The sequence below is a fragment of the Lingula anatina genome, chromosome 5 (genome assembly GCF_051362555.1).
Source record: "Lingula anatina isolate TDL-2025a chromosome 5, LinAna3.0, whole genome shotgun sequence".
Taxonomy (NCBI): Eukaryota; Metazoa; Brachiopoda; class Lingulata; order Lingulida; family Lingulidae; genus Lingula; species Lingula anatina.
Genome location: NC_141771.1, coordinates 12,552,187 through 12,572,286, shown reverse-complemented (window position 1 = coordinate 12,572,286; position 20,100 = coordinate 12,552,187). Strand labels below are relative to the sequence as shown.

The 20,100-nt window shown below is 38.6% G+C and overlaps 1 protein-coding gene across 1 annotated transcript; it reads left to right on the top strand.

The window, feature by feature from the left end:
• Nucleotides 1-590: 590 nt before the first annotated feature.
• On the top strand, nucleotides 591-10,039 carry LOC106165356 (gamma-aminobutyric acid type B receptor subunit 1-like). Its single transcript, XM_087013802.1, has 11 exons — nucleotides 591-1,020; nucleotides 3,982-4,146; nucleotides 4,694-4,864; nucleotides 5,324-5,428; nucleotides 5,556-5,627; nucleotides 6,081-6,305; nucleotides 7,139-7,372; nucleotides 7,805-7,868; nucleotides 8,238-8,327; nucleotides 8,807-9,425; nucleotides 9,905-10,039. Exons 1-10 carry the CDS (start codon nucleotides 814-816, stop codon nucleotides 8,977-8,979), a joined length of 1,506 nt encoding a protein of 501 aa, XP_086869928.1. The 5' UTR covers nucleotides 591-813; the 3' UTR covers nucleotides 8,980-9,425; nucleotides 9,905-10,039.
• Nucleotides 10,040-20,100: the final 10,061 nt, after the last annotated feature.

The window sequence follows — 20,100 nt, the reverse complement described above, 5'->3', positions numbered from 1 at the left end:
ACATTGTCTCTAATGGTATTCATGATGTTGCTAGAGGCATAAAGATTGCAAATGCGTGTCTTACGTGACGTGTATGTGTTTGCAGTGTTTACAATGGCTTGACCTTGGCATTAAATGTTGGGGGGAAAGCTGAAGAATACACTATAAAAACGAATTTTCATACTTAAAACCTGACATCATATTTACCATTCCCACCAAAGGTAGTGTACGATTTCTTACAAAATCAATAGCAACAACAGATAATGATAGTGTGCCTTCTTCAAATATACTGAGTAAACAGAAAGAAAGAGCTAAACAAACGATAACCAAGCAATTTATTTTCACACGTTTTCTATACATTTGCAATTCTTTCCATGTTCTCAGTGTCTATGAAACGCTAGGGCACTCACAACAACGTGTGCTGGGATCCTTAGCCCGCGGAATTTTTTTCTCTAAACACGCGAGTGACTTGCACATTTCAAAGTATGCGTGTCCTCTCAGATGCATTAGAAAGTTACACAGTTAAACAAGAACTGGTCTTGATAAGTCTTCAACGCGTCATCATTCTGAAGTCCCAAAATAATTTCCAAAAAAAAAAAAAAAAAAAAAAAGACCCAGCCTCATTTAGATCATATCTTTCAGGTCGTTGGTTTGCACTGCAAAAAGTTGGCATTAACTGCTAAAACAGGCTAAAATCACCTTTCATAACTGGGTCGTTTTAAGTCTGCGTCTGCGCCAGGTGAACCTTCTCGAAGTTAATCGGACGAGGACAATTCACTGTCATACGGACAAAGTGCAGCGACGAGCTTGTTAAATGAAGTTACGCGTTTAAAAATGGAGGTGTTTTGCAGGATTGCGCTGTTATTGGGCCTGTATCTCCGTGTTACTGCTGGTGCTGGTATTTACTTCGGTATGCTCACTCCGATTGGCACGCCCGACGAGCAAATGTACGGCCCTGTGCAGCTGGCCCTCAACGACATCAACAACCATCCCGAAGTGCTGTCAGGGCACACGCTGCGTCTCGTCATCAAAAACACTTCGGTGAGTGGAGTTAACCCATAATTCATTATTTTTGTATATGAATCAAGGATAAATGTCCGTCTAGTCTGTCTGAAGTATTTTTAATGTTATTTTCAATATAAGGACAACGAAAAAAGAATACTAGTCAGAAAAACTTGCAAAATTTGAAAAGCCGAAAAACATTCATTCAATATTAGATGTATGCAAATACTATGTCAACTTAAAATAAGTGGACCGCGGGTTTAATCTGTGTCGCACCTATTACATTACGCTTCCGGAATTTTTCCCTTTTCACAAGTTTGCTTTCTGCTGTTAATTGAATGGGGGTGTGGCTCCGTTGAAATGAATTTGTCACGTAATGGTCAGAATATTTCAATAATTACAACTTTAAAAGATGTATATATCTCACAGTGAGCCGGCCCAACAATATCTCTCGAATAACGGGTTGTCGGCGTCGACACCATCTTTTAAACATTTCCATTTGTTCCTTATGGTGTATGCACAGTTCACCTGTCCCCTATTATGTAAATAGTTCAGTCAGGTGTGCCCTTCAGTTTTAAAAGAACGCCCAGGCACGTACTTTTATCAAGCTCGTTTACTGCTGAAATTGATCGCAGTAGTTAAATAAGTTCCACCTGTCTTTGCCAGCTTTTTGATTAAGATTACGGGTAGTCAGTCCAATCCCTCTGTTGTCCCACCCATGGTCGTTGTAATTGAAGAAGGTTGCATACCATAAGACTGACATGATGTGGTGACAACAAACAAGATTTACACAAGATTATAAATTATAAATGTAAAATGTCCTTATTAGCAGTAAGAAGACGAGGGTGCCTCATACATTATACCATTATATTATTATATCGTCCCTTTGAATGTGAGAATGTCTGAATAGATTGAATAAAACGTAATGACAAAATGTCAAACTGTAAACGATATTGATAGCGCTGCTAAATGTGGAAAAAAACACAAAAACAAGCACGCACACACACACACACACACACACACACACACACACAACAATAAGGGCTTGGGGGAAGAAATATTTTGCGTAGATGAATGTCTACACTGTAAATGGCAGTTTATATTCGTATGCATATCATATACACTGTTTACAACAGACCAGCATAAAAGTTTGAATCTGACAAAATGAGTTGTGTAAAGATGTGGGCGGGGGGCATGGGTCTTAGCAGAGCAGAAAGACTAGATGCGAGCTGTTGATGTAAATTGTAAATTAAAATATCTCATAACAATTGTCTACTTCTACAAAACGGTATGTATTCAATCAGCAATAACAAGGCAATATTTCTTTTGCTTTGAGGCACTCTGCACAGGATTTAGCCACAAAAAGAACTTTTCTTGTAGCCAAAAAAAAAAGCAATTTTCTTTTTCTTACGACCGCTTGACCCGTAGCTGCACTTGGGTTCAATTCCATTCTAAATAAGTTTTAGTTAAGTTGTAAATGATTGACCAGTCTTTTGCTACGACATTTGCCTTGCCTGTCCTTCACCGGACATGGTCTAATTTTCATTTCGTAACAAAAGAAAATGGCGCGGAGTATTGTATGACCGACCCGTGTCGTGTAAAATACACCTATCGCATGTTGCCATGACTACCTGACAAGACTGAAAAGATAATAGAGACATTACATGATCTTCAGGTAAGATCTACGGGGTATAAACAATATTTAAGGCGTCTTCAAGGTATGCATCACGAAATATAAGCATGTTTTCATGAATAGAAATGACTGGGGGTGGTTCAAAGGCGTGAAGAGTATTTTTAAAGGGATAATAACTCTTCGTATGAGATCTATATTTCACAATAAAACATTGTGAACAACTCATAGAAATATAATATATTCTGTTTTACCACAAAACGGCAGTTACAGCTATTATTCTGACATCAGAGCTTGTCTTTAGACCACGTGACCTCCATTGATGGCTATACTCTGTTATAATCTCTTTAGAGATTATAAAAAAACCAAACTTTTTAGAAAAAACAGGGACTGACTTTGAATGTGAAAATGGATTCATTAACCAGTGGTGAGTATGGGAAATTCGTTGTTTACTCCAGGAAAATTCATTTTTGGCCAAAACGAAGTTATTATCCCTTTAATGTCACGTAATTCCCTATCACAAACCTTATCAGCAATATTAAGTTTCCATTACCAAGTATGTTTAACCAAAATGACCCTACGGTCAGGAAACATTGCCCCCAACGTAAGGACAGTAAACCTTCAGGTACCCGTTTGAACACTCACTTCATACAATGTAACCCCCAGTTACAAGAGCTGCTATCGACTCTCATGTGACACACATGGCATATGCCAGTCTCAGGCCTACCCAACTACCAGACTCGGAACCGAATGATCCAGAATTTACCGGTAAATCGGACCACACTACCCGTTTTCAAGGTGTGTATCAGATCGCATTACACAGTATCAGACGCGACACCGCTCTTGCCTAATACGCGATGTGATAGTGACGATTCTCAGCGGGGTTGAAAAGCATTGCATCACCAATCAAAATTTGTTCAGGGTATGATACTGTGTAATGCGATCTGATACACACCTTGAAAACGGGTAGTGTGGTCTGATCTACCGGTGAATTCTGGATCATTCGGTGCCGAGTCTGGTAGTTGGGTAGGCCTGAGTCTATACGTTTCAAAAATAATGCCCACCAACACTGTGTTTGTGCTAAAGTCTATGTTAACCTGAACATCACTTTCGTGGTTGGTACCAAGTCAAAACCTGTTGGCTTCATCTTTCCGTAAATGTATCATTTCGCCTAGTTTTGTCTATAAATTGGCACAAATAGCTGAAAACTTATATTTTATGCCTTACCTACACAATGGCACTGGAATGAAGAAAAATATTATTAATCTTTAATCTTGGAATAATTTCAGGCTAAAATAATCACCGAACTTAATAGCCTTTACAGAAAATCAGTGCACTGATAACTTAACCAATGTTTCTCTTATCTAAAGGTGCCTGCAAACGAATCGATGTACCATGTAGGAAACGCTGTGGCCAAACTACAAGAGTTGATGACGTCAAAAACAGACCCGCCGGTAATGATGCTGCTGCACCACGGCAGCGTCACGGAGACGGATGTGATAGGAGAGATCACGGGGAAACTGAAGATGATACAGGTATGATGCACCTGAGCCAAATTTTAAAAAAACTTTTAACTATAGTCTCAATCAGATCACAGTGTCTTAATTTATGCGCTAATTAAAAAAAAAAAAGATTTAATCTTTGTCTGGATCCGGAACTCAGGCTAGGTTAACCTTCTGATATCAGGATATATTAGTGTACGTACATTTTAAGTATCGGCGATTTCAGACTACTAGAGCGCACCTGTGGTCAGAGAAAAGGCTACTCTAATGATACTCTGAACTTCCGATGCAGTAAACTTCGCCGCATTTAGAACAGCCGACTAACTAGTCCGTGGATCAAATACGGCGACTGACTTAAAAGCTTGCCGCCTATCCCTGTAACAGACACTCAATACATTTCCCGCGGAAAAGTGCAACAAGCATTCAAGTGGGTCGGCCATATTTGATCCGCGGACTAGGTAGCCTGCTGTTGTAAATGCGGCCTTCGACTGTCACATTTACATGTCCCAACCTTTGCTCACTACAACTTATTTCTGGCGGAGAATCAACCGATCCTTTTGTAGATACATGGTTATTGCAGATCTCGACCGGTAGCTCGTCTTCCACTTTATCCCAAAGACTCGTCTTCCCTTACTTTTACCGGACAGTCGGCTCCTGGCTGGACGTTGTCACTATAGAAGTGGATTTTGTCAAGCGTTTCGGTTGGACCCGCGTGGCATTGCTGGCGGAAGACAAGAGGCCGTTTACAGAGGTAAAGTGGATGCTGACATTTCCATTAAGCTGACAGCATACAGGCCCGTAGCCAGCAATTTCAAAAGGGGGGGGGGGGTCTTTTTCTTAAAAAGTGGGCCTTTTTGCCATGAAACATTCATATACCTTGATAAAATTTTACCCAGAGGGAACCTTTTCCTGGGACAAAGGGGCGTTTTTTTGAACCCCCCGAACCTCCCCCCTGGATACGGGCCTAATATTTCTTTCTATTTTGAAAGGATTCTACATGTATTATTAGGCTTCTATTTGCCTGTGTATCACGCATGAAATGCAAAATTAGTCTCATGTGATTAATTTGATGAATAAGTAAAACGAATTTTATAATTTAACGTTTGAATTACTGTGAGTGTGTCTGAGTGCGAAACCTGCACTCATGTTTGAAGAAATATTGTTTTTTTTTTAAGAATAACACTGTGCTTGCTTTTTCTTTTCCGAGTAGATGTCGAAGGAAGTGGAGATACTGCTAAGACAGTCCGGCATAGAAATTGTCACTTCTTTATTCTATAGAGTAGAGCAGCTAGGCCAAGTTATGGAAAAACTGAAGGTGAGACTTTATAATTATAAATGTGGATTTAAACTAAGCCATATTAAGCTATTCAAGAGGGATGCATCATGCTTTGGTTTCAATGGGGTCTTATTATATAAAATTAACTATTTTTCTGCCATTCTAGGAACTGGACGCAAGGGTAATCATGCATCACGCTGACGGACTGGGCTCATCGCTTTGTCATGTGTTTTGTCAGGTAATAGATTTAAAACGGCAGTGAGTGCTATAGGCTGAACATACGTCCCACCAGATTATAGATATTCTATCAGCTTTATAAACACTGCCTGTCGTGTTAAGAGCAGATGGTGATGTTTTCGAGTGGATTACCGGTGTGACAGGAGTGGTAGTCCTAGGAAAGGAAGTCCGGGGTACCATATGATTACTATAGGTTAGGGCTAGCATTTGGGACAATTGCCACCTGTAAAAGTAATCGGAAATGGAGTACAGTTCTATGCGGACATCCATTCCCGTCACATCGGTAGCTAGACAACGACAATCCAATCTCAAGTGTAACTGGCTACACTTCTTGGGACTGAAAATGCTATAAAAGTGTCATTGTATGTAGTATTTGGCATTTTCCAATTGTACTAACATTTGCTTTTATTTGCATTTTATTGCATGTTTGCTTATAATTTTTTTATTCAAACAGGCATACAAATATGGCTTGATTGGAAAGAAATATGTTTGGCTGAGTTTGATGGAATTCGTTAAAGACTACCGCAACTTCGCATCCAACATGCACCAAAAACGGAAACTCTCTTGCAACGCGGAGCAGGTGGTCCAAGCGGCAGAAGGGCAGTTCATTACATTCCGCGCTGACGCTAAACATGCCAGCGAAGTTGGATATGAACCAAAACGCCCATTTACAGTAAAGGTACCTGTATACCTGTAGGCTCACAACGCCCATGCACACACACAAACACAAACTCTCTCACACACACATATCGTGCACGCATTTCAAGCTATAATATTAACAATACACAGTCTATTAAAATGAAAACTTACGGAGCACTGAAACTGTCGATAAGCGTTGTTGTTGATATATGTATATACACAGGTGTATTGATTTCACCCTGAGCTTCAGAGATAACTTGACACTAACCTCTTCACTATAGCCTATCTTCATCGTGTCAAGTTACCTCTGACCACATTCGATTGCCTCCGCCGCCCGCCAATCAAATTTAAAGCCCGCACTCAATGACTCATTGAACGATCTAGCCAATGAACGCGAACGAGTCAAAGCGCGCTTTGTTCAAATTTGGACCAATCAAAGATAAGGCTGAATATCAGGGACATCATCCCTCAGTAGATAATGATGCAGGGCCTCAAACTGCTCTGGTTTCAATTCCGATATACTCATATTTTGCAAAGAATCAAGAGATAACTTAACACATTATTTCACGTAGTCACTCGTAGGAGACGCCATGCTATCTTTGTGTACGGTTATGCACTCGGAACTACTCGGATGTCTCCGCACTTTGTTGTTAGTATGGAGCTTGCGGAATCAGCCGAGGATTGCCGATTGACGGTCAACCAATCAACGTTTTCACCAAACTTTGGTGAAAATTTTTGAAACTTGGATTCGATTGGCTTATATAAACTAGGTCAAACTATTTTCGTCAGAGGTAACTTGACACGATGAAGATAGGCTATAGTGAAGAGGTTATAGTGTCAAGTTATCTCTGAAGCTCAGGGTGATTGATTTAGGATCCTGTAGAAATTTTGAGGGAAATGAAAGAACAAGCTTGGTACAATGACGACACCAGAAGAATACTATATCAGTTGAATTATGATGCCATATGGGCGGCTGCATTGGCCTTAAACAAGAGCCTGTCTCGTCTTCCGCCAAGAATAATCACCAACTTCAAGTTCACCGATCTCGGCACGGTGACGGACGCTTTGATTCCAGAACTGGATCGCACCAACTTCTTCGGTGCGTCGGTAAGTATTTCAACGTTTGGCAGATGTATTATAGTGTAGGTGAAGAGTTGGTTGACAAGATTCACTAAATGGGGAGTTTGGTGTATTTTTACCATAATTGTGTAAAACTTTCATTTTGAAATTTACTTTTGCGTTTCCAGTGATACACGTTTAAAGTGAAAGGGTTGCTTGCTTCTAATTCTATTTTGTATGGTATTGGTGGTAGCACAAGGATAAGAAATTGCACCGCTTGTCATTGCAAAGAAAACTGTTTTTGTATGAGTTTTACATGTAGGGCACAAAGATGGAACATTGCCAGACTTTGCCTCGTATCAATAGTTAAAGTTTCAAGGGAGTAACTTGTAAACTAAGGGAGTCACACGTGCTAACCCCCCTCCCAAACACACAACCGCCACTGCTTATGTAAAATCGTGAGATTTTTTCTCTTTCAAGGGTCCCGTGTCTTTCTCACCCCATGGAAGTCGAATGAGCTGGCTGTCTATGGAGCAAATAAGAAGTAGGTTTTCAGCACACATCTAGATGGAGTGTAATAAAGCCACACACAACCACCTCATACCCGACTGCCACCAGTCAAACAAACACTCACAATATTATTATTATTTTTTTAATCGCTTAGATAGATAAGCAAACGAGTTACACAATACCAAATATAACAAGTTCGCCAATGAACCCATGCCGAAATATACAACACCAGTGGAGAAATTGCTTTAGTGTGCGTCTGTGTTTGTGAGTGTGCGTTTACCTACGTGTGTGGGTGTGAGAAAGAAGGAAAGGTGCATCCAGTTCTTTATCTATGCCCCCCTACATATAAAGTTCTTTATATCCTGAAATCATTGATAAATTGGAACCCTATTTCTGATTTCAGACGGTACAGCTTTATTGTTTGGTGTTTACGACCAGAAATCCCGGAACATTACGTTGTCGGAGAAGATTAGTGACCTGTGGTATTCTCATGGTGCGTTCTGCGGTTGTTCTACCTATTCAGTGTGCTGATCGCCAAACATTAAAATTCATTCACCAATATTTTATTGTCTGAACCCAGGTAGTATGTCTTCAAAGATCTACATGTATCTCCACAAACCTGCGTCTCCCTTTATTTACTTGCGTATGGCTTAAATAAATATAACAGGGGGAATTTCCAGTTTTGGCTAGGAAAGTTACATAAGCAGGAAAAAAAATTAGTTTAAGCCAAAGTGTAAACTTCCCTGATGATGCACAGTTGAAGCCATTTGTAGTATCCCCGTTTGTTGGTTTGTTGTCCATGCATGTAGCTCCTGCGTGTTATCAATTTATTAATTAATTAATTTTTTTTTTGGGGGGGGGGGGGTTGTCCAAATGGACTAGCTGTCCTGAACATTGCAAGTAGTTCTAAGTATTAATCACCCGATGCGTTCTAAACATTTATGGAGGCATGTTTTGTTTTTCTCTCGATAGGCGGCCATATACCGCAATCTGGGTACAGGACGGTCCGAAAACTACTGGTTGTCGCAGACGAACTAAAAATAGCCTTTACTGTGATCGCTGTGATATCAATAGTTCTCACTGTTGTGTTCATGTTAGTTACGATAGTCAAATGGAAGACACAGTATGTATTGGAACCAGGGTAGACAGGAAGTCGTAGATATAACTGTCATGTTAAGTGTCATGTTAAGTGTGAAATTTCAATCAATCATCTGCACAATATCGTACAAACGAATCATTGCACGTTTTTTCCACATGAGAAGGGTGTATCAAGGTTAACTGCACTAAATATTATACCTGTTTTCTGGCTTCAGAGGCACTGGTGTGACAGGAATGGTAGCACTTTGTACAGATGACGTTCGTCCCATATTCAAGCTCCTATACTACGACCTTCCCCAACATATACTAACCATATGGGATCCTGTAGCCTGGACTTCCATTCCTAGGACTACCATTCCTTTCACATCAGCAAAGACGATCACAACGTACACAATACATTTAATTTTTAGGTTAATTCAAAACTCATGGCCACTGATGAACAGTGTCATTGCACTGGGATGCATCTTCCTGGCTGTCAATGTCATTCTTCAAGGTGAGCAGTCGTGCAAGTCGATTTCAATTTATCTCTCTTAAGGAAACACACTCCTGTATGATCTGTGAATTATGATAGCCCATTTTTAAATACATGTATCTGTGATTCTGTCGTGTCGCATTAAAAAGATATCATGTTTGTTTTAGGTGTATTATACTTACTAAACATAGGCCTATACAGGGGGTCTATCCAGAAATTTTTGTAGGGGTCCGTTTTATAGGGATTGCCAGGCCTCGAATTGCGAGGCCGACCACCCCCTCCCTCCTCCCTTGGCTTCAGGTTAGGTCCACGCTCGAGGACCTCGAAAAAAATGGTGTTTTGGAAGGCGCCATTTGGTAGGGTTTAGAACTATGATTTAGCTAGATGTTTTTTTTTTGCGTTTTTTAAGCAGAAATCGAAGAGGGGGAGGGGTCAGGACACCCCTGGTACCCATTAAATCCGCCACTGCTATATTACAAAACCAGGGTTATTTGTTCCAGGCAGTGCAACACAGCTGTCGTCGACTAGCAATGTACCATGTAATGCCTTTGTCTGGCTATTTGTGACTGGGTTTACACTGTCGTTTGGTACCATGCTGCTGAAGATGTGGGGAGTGTATCGCCTCTTTCGTTATCGGCAGGATTGGGTGAATTTTTAATATAATTTAATTTTTGGCCTTGAGTAAGATGCAGCGTTTTATTAACATCTTGCACACTGCTGCAGCTGTTGAATAGTCGCGTTCATGATAATGTCGTATCCTGCAAACTGCATATAGGACACGACCAATGGTTATTATCTAACTGAGAAGTTGACTAAGACTTGTAGTGATCAACCCTTTATTTTGCCTCATATGAGTTGTGCATCCACTAAAATCTTACGAACAACAGACTTTCGCATCTCTTGTAATCCAAAACACTGACATGCAAAGGAACACAGACAAATACAATGATTAACCCACGCAGACACATTCATTATCAACGAAACAAGATACATTAAATGCTTTAATTGCAGCTGCAGATCCTGTGCTATTTCACACATTTACCACACACATATATACTAGTATACCTATACGTATACCTCACATATACCCATGTATGTCGTTCATCTTTAATGTGGCAAACCAAAACGTTAACGTTACGGTTGCAGTTGTTCTTTTCGGAGTTTTATATACAGAATATCTTTACCAGGGTCTGCAAGTAGAACTGCGCATGCTGTCTGGAGTTGCCGTACTGTTGGTTATTGATATTCTGATGTTGCTTATCTGGCAGTTGACTGACCCACTTGTGGTGAAAGATAGGCATTTACCCGAAATTGTAAGTAAACCCACACTGGTAGTCGCTACGGTTTGTATGCACAAGTACTTTGTGAAAGAGAAAATATTGCTTTTGGTCTCAACTACTTATGAAGTTGGTAATTGTTCTTCAAAGTCACACTGTTTTGTTACTTTTTTGATATTGTACCAAAAAGTGGCACAAGTGCGAACAGTACATTAGCTCAGCTGCTGTTTCACAGTTAGTCGCGGATATATGACTCCCGTTCCTTCTCAAAATTAGCGAGATGCTGCCAAAATGGTGCGGTACCAGACTCTCTATCGCCAATGTCACAGCGGGAGTGCTATGGGCTGGTCCATTGCGTTTATCGTGTACAAGGGTCTGCTGTTGCTGGTCTCTGTTTGCTTGGTCTGGCCTACCTGGTACGTGAACCAATATCTACATCGTCACATCCAACATACAGGTGTACCATGAAAATCTGACTCCCCCAGAAATGTGACTCCGGCCCAGTCAGGTTTTTATTATGAAAATGTGACTACCCAGTCAAATGTTCATAATGAAAATGTAACTCCCCCTTGAAATTTTTACCCCCCCCCCTCCAAACACAACTTTATAAATCTTATTTTATTTAAGCATTAACTCTTGTCCTGTAGTTTGCATAATGGAGTATACATTACTTATTTTGTTAGTTTGCAGATGACAATTTAAATGAGGAAATGGAATTAAAAGATGTGTATTTTACCACCATGAAAAAGCTATTAATTTGATATTTGGTGATCATTTCAACATCATTCCCTTAAGTATACTTTATGAGGAATATATGGGAAAGTTTTGTAAGTTTGGTGGAAAAATATTCGGTGCAAAAAAATAAATAAAAAGTCATGAAAAATGTTCATATTCATAGCCATATGTGATATATACTCCAACGAAGAAAAAAAACCTATTTTAAACAGTGTATTTAGTCACCATACTATTATATTGTTTTCCACATGGTTTGCATTGTGACGTATATTGTGTTAGTATTTGAAAGTTTGGTGGTGAAACTTTTGGTGAAAATTGATACATTTTGAAACAGGTATTCATCTTACTACTGTACCATAGCCTTTTTATAGTAGTCATTGGGTGGAAAAATACACATTTTTAGTTTTCTTTATTTTTTCATGAAAATTTTCACCTTCAAACTAACAAAAAGTGCCAATTTATCCTCCATCATGCATACTACAAGATAACAGTTATATACTCAAATGAATTAAAATTTATAATTTTTTATGTGGGGAAGATAACATTTCATTATAAAATTTTGACTTTTTTATATTACTCCGGTACTACATGTATCTGTCGCATCCACAACACTTTCAAATCACGTCAGACACAACATGGAAACAAATTATTGATATAATGTTTGAAGTTGATTTTCAACCTTTTTACTGTACAGTACCCCGTGTAGTCCCCACATACATGTTTAAAAAGTTTCTACCAATGTCATGGATTGATTTTTCGGTTCCATCTATTCTGCTATTTGACATAACGTGATATTAGTATTTATTTTCTTTTCATTTTTTGTAGGGTGATGTCGGTGAAGAGAGATGCTGGAGACAGCAGTCAAGTTGGTTTGGCTATGGTTATCATTGCCTTGGCGACTGTTGTCGGAGTTCCAGTAGGTGTCCTCGTACAAGAAGAGCCAAACGTCAACTTTGGCGTTATAGCTGGCTTCACGCTCTTCGCTATCATAGCTACGATTTTGTTGCTTTTGATTCCCAAGGTAAGTCACTATTCTAAAATGACATATGAATTTGACTGTTTGGTTTAGGGAAAATTTTTAAACCTGTGAAATATTTTTTTGGCATGAAAAAAAAAGAGACAGATGCTGAGGATGGACGCCATGTTAGTTGCCGTATATACTTGTGAAAGTTATTTCATGTTTTGTATGGATTAATTCTGAAAATTTTTGGAGGTCTGTTTGTCTTATCAAAGACTGGACCCAATGAATCGCGTTCAACCAATCAAACGCCTAATATCTTTTTAATGCTGTTTTCTTTGATTGGTTTTCCAACTATGTCTATGATTTTTACAGCTTATCGCACTCAAAAGGGGGGAGATGGAACCGTCGCTTTGGTCGCCATTGCGGCCCTACATCGAGGCGTTGTTCGATGACGTAGGCGATAAGAAGCCTTCTCGTGCCATAGAGAACGGAGACGCTAACACAAGTGACAACAACCAGGGCGATGGAAGTGCAGCTCAAATCTAGTTCGTTTAAAGAAGTGGCTTATGACTGACCTCAAAGTACTGCCACGGCTTTTAGTTTAAACTCAATGAATGGACAAGTTTTCTACCCTCATTCCACCGTGGATGATTTTATATGATAGGTCACTTTATTTGTTAAGGATTTAAAAATGGTTAAATTTGTCCATTTCTATCTTACTGTACATATTCAAAAGCAATCGTACGAGTAACTGTGATTAGTCGCATGCAAACCATGCTACATGTAAACACCTAAGGATGCTGAAATACATCAAGAATGCTTAAATGCATATGTTAACTAGAGGATCAGAGAGGCGATACCGCCTCCGAATATTGTACCACCAGCTGGAGCAAGCGCATTCGTATAGACCCCCACATATACAAAATAAGGAACACAACCACCAGTCTTGTGCTTGCCAAGCTGTAAAAATGCAATCAACAAGAATTTTCAAAATATGCAAAAAATATATATATAACTAAAAATGGTACAATCAAAGTTAAGTTCATCGTAAGGTAGGTCAAAGGTCAATTCCAAGGTCACAGTAAATTGCCAGTATATGACTTCCTATTCAACTTCAATAGAAACTATGGGCCTATCTCTGCCAGGTTTGGAGTTAAAAGAAAAAGAAATTAGCAGAGTTCAGTTCATGATAATAAGTAGGTCAAAGGTCAATTTCAAGGTCACACTTAGATTGCCAGTATATGACTTCCTATTCACGTTCAATAGTAACTATGGACCTATCTCTGCCAGTTTTGGAGATAAAGGAGAAGCAAAATATGCAAAGTTCAGTTCATGGTGAAAAGTAGGTCAAAGGTCAATTTTAAGGTCACTTTTAGATTGCCAGTATATGACTTCCTATTCAACTTCAATAGAGACTATGGACCTATCTCTGCCAGTTTTGGAGATAAAAGGGAAGCAAAATTTGCAAAGTTCAGTTCATGGTGAAAAGTAGGTCAAAGGTCAATTTTAAGGTCACATTTAGATTGCCAGTATATGACTTCCTATTCAACTTCAATAGTAACTATGGACCTATCTCTGCCAGTTTTGGAGATAAAAGGGAAGCAAAATTTGCAAAGTTCAATTCATGGTGAAAAGTAGGTCAAAGGTCAATTTTAAGGTCACATGTAGATTGCCAGTATATGACTTCCTATTCAAGTTCAATAGAGACTATGGACCTATCTCTGCCAGTTTTGGAGATAAAAGGGAAGCAAAATTTGCAAAGTTCAGTTCATGGTGAAAAGTAGGTCAAAGGTCAATTTTAAGGTCACATTAAGATTGCCAGTATATGACTTCCTATTCAACTTCAATAGTAACTATGGACCTATCTCTGCCAGTTTTGGAGATAAAAGGGAAGCAAAATTTGCAAAGTTCAATTCATGGTGAAAAGTAGGTTAAAGGTCAATTTTAAGGTCACATGTAGATTGCCAGTATATGACTTCCTATTCAAGTTCAATAGAGACTATGGACCTATCTCTGCCAGTTTTGGAGATAAAAGGGAAGCAAAATTTGCAAAGTTCAGTTCATGGTGAAAAGTAGGTCAAAGGTCAATTTTAAGGTCACATTTAGATTGCCAGTATATGACTTCCTATTCAACTTCAATAGTAACTATGGACCTATCTCTGCCAGTTTTGGAGATAAAAGGGAAGCAAAATTTGCAAAGTTCAGTTCATGGTGAAAAGTAGGTCAAAGGTCAATTTTAAGGTCACATTTAGATTGCCAGTATATGACTTCCTATTCAAGTTCAATAGAAACTATGGACCTATCTCTGCCAGTTTTGGAGATAAAAGGGAAGCAAAATTTGCAAAGTTCAGTTCATTGTGAAAAGTAGGTCAAAGGTCAATTTTAAGGTCACATTTAGATTGCCAGTATATGACTTCCTATTCAACTTCAATAGTAACTATGGACCTATCTCTGCCAGTTTTGGAGATATAAGGGACTAAATGTTATAATTTTGGAGTTACCATAATGTGCCATAAATTTCCTACAGAAAAAATTAATTAAAATAAAGAAAAGGTCATTTTGGTCAAAATTCTTGAAATGGGAGGTGCTCTGAAGTTCCAGATGTTCAAATTTGATGAAATAATGTTATTTTTGACCACAAGTTGTCTGCTTTGCCAAGCCTTATGTTTTATTTTTCCGGAATTCAAAATTTATTATCCATTACCGTACTACACATTTTGCTTTCATCACCAATATGTACTTTTTGATACAGCGTAACTCGAAAACGGTATGGAATACAAAAAAACGGAGACCACCTCCAGTGTTGGGCTTTACATGCTCTACAAAATGCAAAAGAGAATGGGTGTCTAGCATTAACGGTTCCCAAATTAGAGACAGTTTTAAGTTTCGATATCTTATGGCCGCTACTACCGTGAAAATGCACCGATTGACCCAAAGTTCACGGAGATGAAAGATGACCCGAAGGGTAACACTTTCCATAATTATTATTAGTTAAGTCTGTGTGGTATCTGAATAAGGCCGCAAATAATTTTTTTTTCGGCAAAAATTTTGTTTTTTTGAAAATTTTGGCCTGTTTGACCTTGAAATAAAGGTCAAAGGTCAAATCCAAGGGCATATATGAAATCTACACATATGACTTTTGGAAAGCTGTCTGTAGAAATTTTTCCCAAAATTCCTTCCGTAGGGGAGATAATTAGCATTTAATTTTGCCATTTTTGGACAAGGGTGCATTGCAATGAGTGCCACACCTAGACCCCAATACCGACAAAGCCCAAATTTTACGTGGAACGAGTTGAGATTATAGGTGACCTAAATCCAAGAGATGGGTATGGAGGCCCTTACCGTCTAGGAGGAGAAGCGGTAACGGTGACTTGGCGGCGGAGCCGCAGGAGCCGGCGGAGCCGCAGGAGCCGGCGGAGCCGCAGGAGCCGGCGGAACATACGGGTCGGGACTAAAACCATGTGTACCGCCAGCGCCTACGCTGGTGGTACAATAATGAAATACATTAGCAGTAAACTTATTTTTAAAAGATATGATATACAGTTTGATGCACAGCTGTTGCCAACTAAGTTCAATATCATCGCTAGAGCTTGGCGATAGAAAAAAAAATAATATCAGCTTATAGTGTCAGAGAACACGTGTGCAGCTTCAATCTGAAATATAATACAGGGTATGTATCAGAATACATATAAATTTTGAATCTATATGAGTGATCGAGCGTCAACATTATGTTTTATCGTCTCACAACAGAAAATTTCACTATCAACCACAAGAATCGTTACAGTCATTTTGTATGTTGCATGTAAGTTTGTATACTTGTCCTGTTGCAACAGTCCTTTAACTAGATCCAAATATGACTTTGTTCATTTTGTGCTTTAACCTCTTCGACATCAACCGTTTCTGTTAGTTTAATAAATCGCATATATTTAGTATATATAAGACTTACGTCTAGAATATTGATATTTAATATGCCGTGCAACATTTAAGTTTATATTGCGTTTTAGTGAACCGAATTATCATTTGAAGTATTTGGTAACCGGTAATAGAAAACATCGTTTCAATTTTCAATGTCAATGAGTGGACCAAAGCATTCATTGTATTTGTTGTCCGGATTTTCGGTGAACCAGAATTCAGTGCGTGCGTGAACAAACTCTTCCTTGGAGATGAAGCCATCATTGTCAGCGTCCATGATGTCAAATATTTTATCTGAATACTCGGAAGGGATGTTGAAACTGTAGAAAAAAGCAGCATGTTCATTTAGAGACACAAGTCCATCTCCATCAATATCCATCATTTGGAATCTTGAAGAAAGGATATCAAAGGATATTTTTCGGAACTTGCTTTCATTCATGTTGACGAGGTCATCACGAAATCATCCTCGAATAATTTGCCTTTACTTTCTCCTGTCGAATCTTTAGAAATTGAATCTCTCATGTAGGTGCGGCGTTGGTTAATAAAAATTTTGGTGTTTTCGACTGAAATATACACAGTACCGTATGTTTAAAATAAAATACGCGAATATATGTGAATATTTAAATACTGCTGGAGTAGGTTGATATTTTTATTGATTTTCGCTGATAATGACATAAAAGTGAAATGTTTGTGCAAAAATAAAATAAGTTTCTAATATCGTTTAGAAAAATATATAATAATATGGTTTAGAAACAATTACGTATCATTTTCATTACCAAGCAGGCCTGCAATTAAAACACGAATCCAACATTTTTTAACAAAAATTAATACATATACCATTAAGCTTCATATACTCTGCAGTACGTCTGCCGAAAATCTCCATATCTTCTTCTATTAAGCAACCAACACCGTTTACGTCGAAGACCCTAAACAAGGTGCGCATCTTGCGCTTCCAATGATCGGTGCCAATTAGAATTTATTGGCTTGTAAAGGTACATATGGGGTCGAAAGACTTCACACACAGTATCAGTTATCACTTACCTTTCTCAAACGCAGTGGCTGCTTCACCAGGCCTTGATTGAGCTGGATAACTGGCGTCATTTCCCTTTGTTTAGAAAATACGGGCAGCTCTATCTTCTTTAATAAGTTTTGCGCAGGTAGGATAAATCTCCCATATTTTCTGTAAGGTTGTACTATCGTCACTAGCCCAAGCAGGCGGCGTTGAATAAGTCTTGGCATATTCAGCATTAGTTTGCAAGAAATTTCTGTCCCGAAAAGCGCCTAAAGTTCACACGCTTGTTCTGTATTACGAAGTGTGGTCTGAATTAAACATTTGTATGCAGGCTGCAAAAGAACCATTCACTGAAATGTGAGAGGAGCCGTTTCTTTTGTGTACTTTTTCACCCAGTCAGCATTTAAGTATCGCATATCAACTCGTTTTGTAAGCTGATCTTTAATGGTATATCCCGCTTCAAATCTAAAAAAAAAAGAAAATAAAAACAAGGCAGCAACGCTGTCAAAGGTACAGGCATAAAGCAGAAGATAATAGTACCTATTTAAGGGCATTCAATAATCATTTTGATACTTTTGATGGAAAATTAACCAATTCTTAACAGCATGATTACCATTGATTCTTTAATTGTACCAACTTATCTGTGTCTGTTGGGAATGTAACTTGGGCCAGGCAACAGGCCTGTGGAGATGTCATTATGTGCTTAGATAAAACTATTGATATAAAAATACTGCAACTGATTTACAAGAATTGAAGGTGAACGTCATGAGAGTTGAGGTTTATTTTGTGAAAAAAGTTTTAACATTCGAATGGAGTCGTTTGAAATAAAAGCTTACAAGTATGACAGAAGCGTACAGATAAGATCAACGAGCATCCACTTGTTCGGCGTCCTAGATGTGGAAGAGCTGCATAACATCGTTAGTTTATGAAAAACGTATCAGTTTTTAGTGTCAGTGCGAGTTAGAACAAACCATGTTCCTGTTACAAGCAATTACTTCGTACTGAAAATGATTTAATTTTACAGTTTTTTTACTTATTGTCTATTTTGTCCCTTGTACTAAACATTCAGCAGCATTCAACCATTTTGGGAAGGTTGATTGGTCTCATACAATTCATAAGCTGCATAATATTGTTAGTTTATGATCTTAACATACGTGTCTTTTTTTACTGTTCCCGTATGTTCAGGCACTCATCTCGAATCTTAATATATGAAATGTTATGTTCATTGCATTAGATATGCATTTCTTGTAAACTCAAAAATCATTTGGGTAAAATATTTGTTTTTCTCTTTTGTAGATAGAAAAAAACATCAATTTTTATTGTCAACGAGCGGACCGTGGAACTCGTTGTATTTGTTGTCAGGATTTTCGGTTAAATAAAATTCAATAAATGCGCGAATGAACTCTTCATGGGTAATGAAGCCGTCACTGTCGCTGTCTATGATGTCGAACACTTTTTCGAGTGCTCAGTAGGGATGTTGAAACCGTAGAAAATAGCAGCATGTTCATCTGGAGAAATAAGTCCATCGCCGTCAAGATCCATCATTTGAAATCTTGAAGAAAGGATATCAAAGAAACTTTCTCGGAAATTATTGTTGTTCATGGTGACGAGCTGATTCTCCACGAACTGATCCTCGGATATTTTACTTATATTTCTACCTGCCGAATCTTTAGAAATTGAATCTCTCCAAAAGGTAAGGCGATGGTCAAGAAGGATTTTGGTGTTTTCGTCTGAAATGTTTACGGTACAGTATATATACAAATAGATCGAAGACTATGTATATTACAATAGTCCTTTTTTATATTTGTTTTTTAATTGTTTTGACTGAAAGACACATTTATACGTTAAATGCGTGTGTACGCGTCTGTGCGAAATAAAAAGGGTTAGGCCTACTTACTGGATAAATGATAAAATATTTTAGAAACATAATATATAGTATTGCTTTTATAGCCAAACAAGCCTTTAGTATGAAACCAATATTGTCATTTATATTAAAAATTAATACGTTTACCATCAAGCTTCATGAACTCTGAATTCCGCCTGGCGCTCATCTCTACATCTTCTCTGGTCAAGTAACCATCACCGTTTACGTCGAAGGCCCTAAATACAGTGCGCATTTTTCGTCTCCAATGATCGGTGCCAGTTATTTGAGGGTTTTCCACAGGCTGAAAGAGCAAGGAAATACCAAGGTTTCACTTGGGCACTTATGTTATATTGCTTGTTGTATTTATTCACATTTGGCCAGTAAAGCACGGGTCAAACTGTGCTTGCAACCTTTTGACAACCTTTTAACAACCACAAAATCTGGTGGTCGCTTGTGATCACTTTGAGAGCTGAATAAGAAGCTTTGGTATATTTTGATCGGCAACTTCTTGCACAACAATGTGGCGGTATGTATGGTATAAGCAACCTCTAAAAACCACATTCAACCTATAGTTTACCAGTCGAACACCGTTTGCAGGGCGATACACAACCTGTCAGCGACCACTTGATAAATGGGAAACGGCTGCAGGGCTGTAGCGATCGATTGCCGACTGGTAACCACAAAGTCGCACAGATTATATGTGTTGCAAACTTATGACGGTAGCTGAATTCACATCTATTTCCCTCTCAGAAGACAAGAAAACCTAGTGAAATGGAACCTTCATAAAGACCAGGAAGCGTGCTGGCTGCTGTATACTTGGAAGTCGGGTTAGTTTCGTCACGCGCTTTCTTTTTTTAACGATTGTAAGAAAACATACATTGCTATAGCTAAATATCTAATTTGTATTGCAACCAGCACTGTAATAATGATGCTTA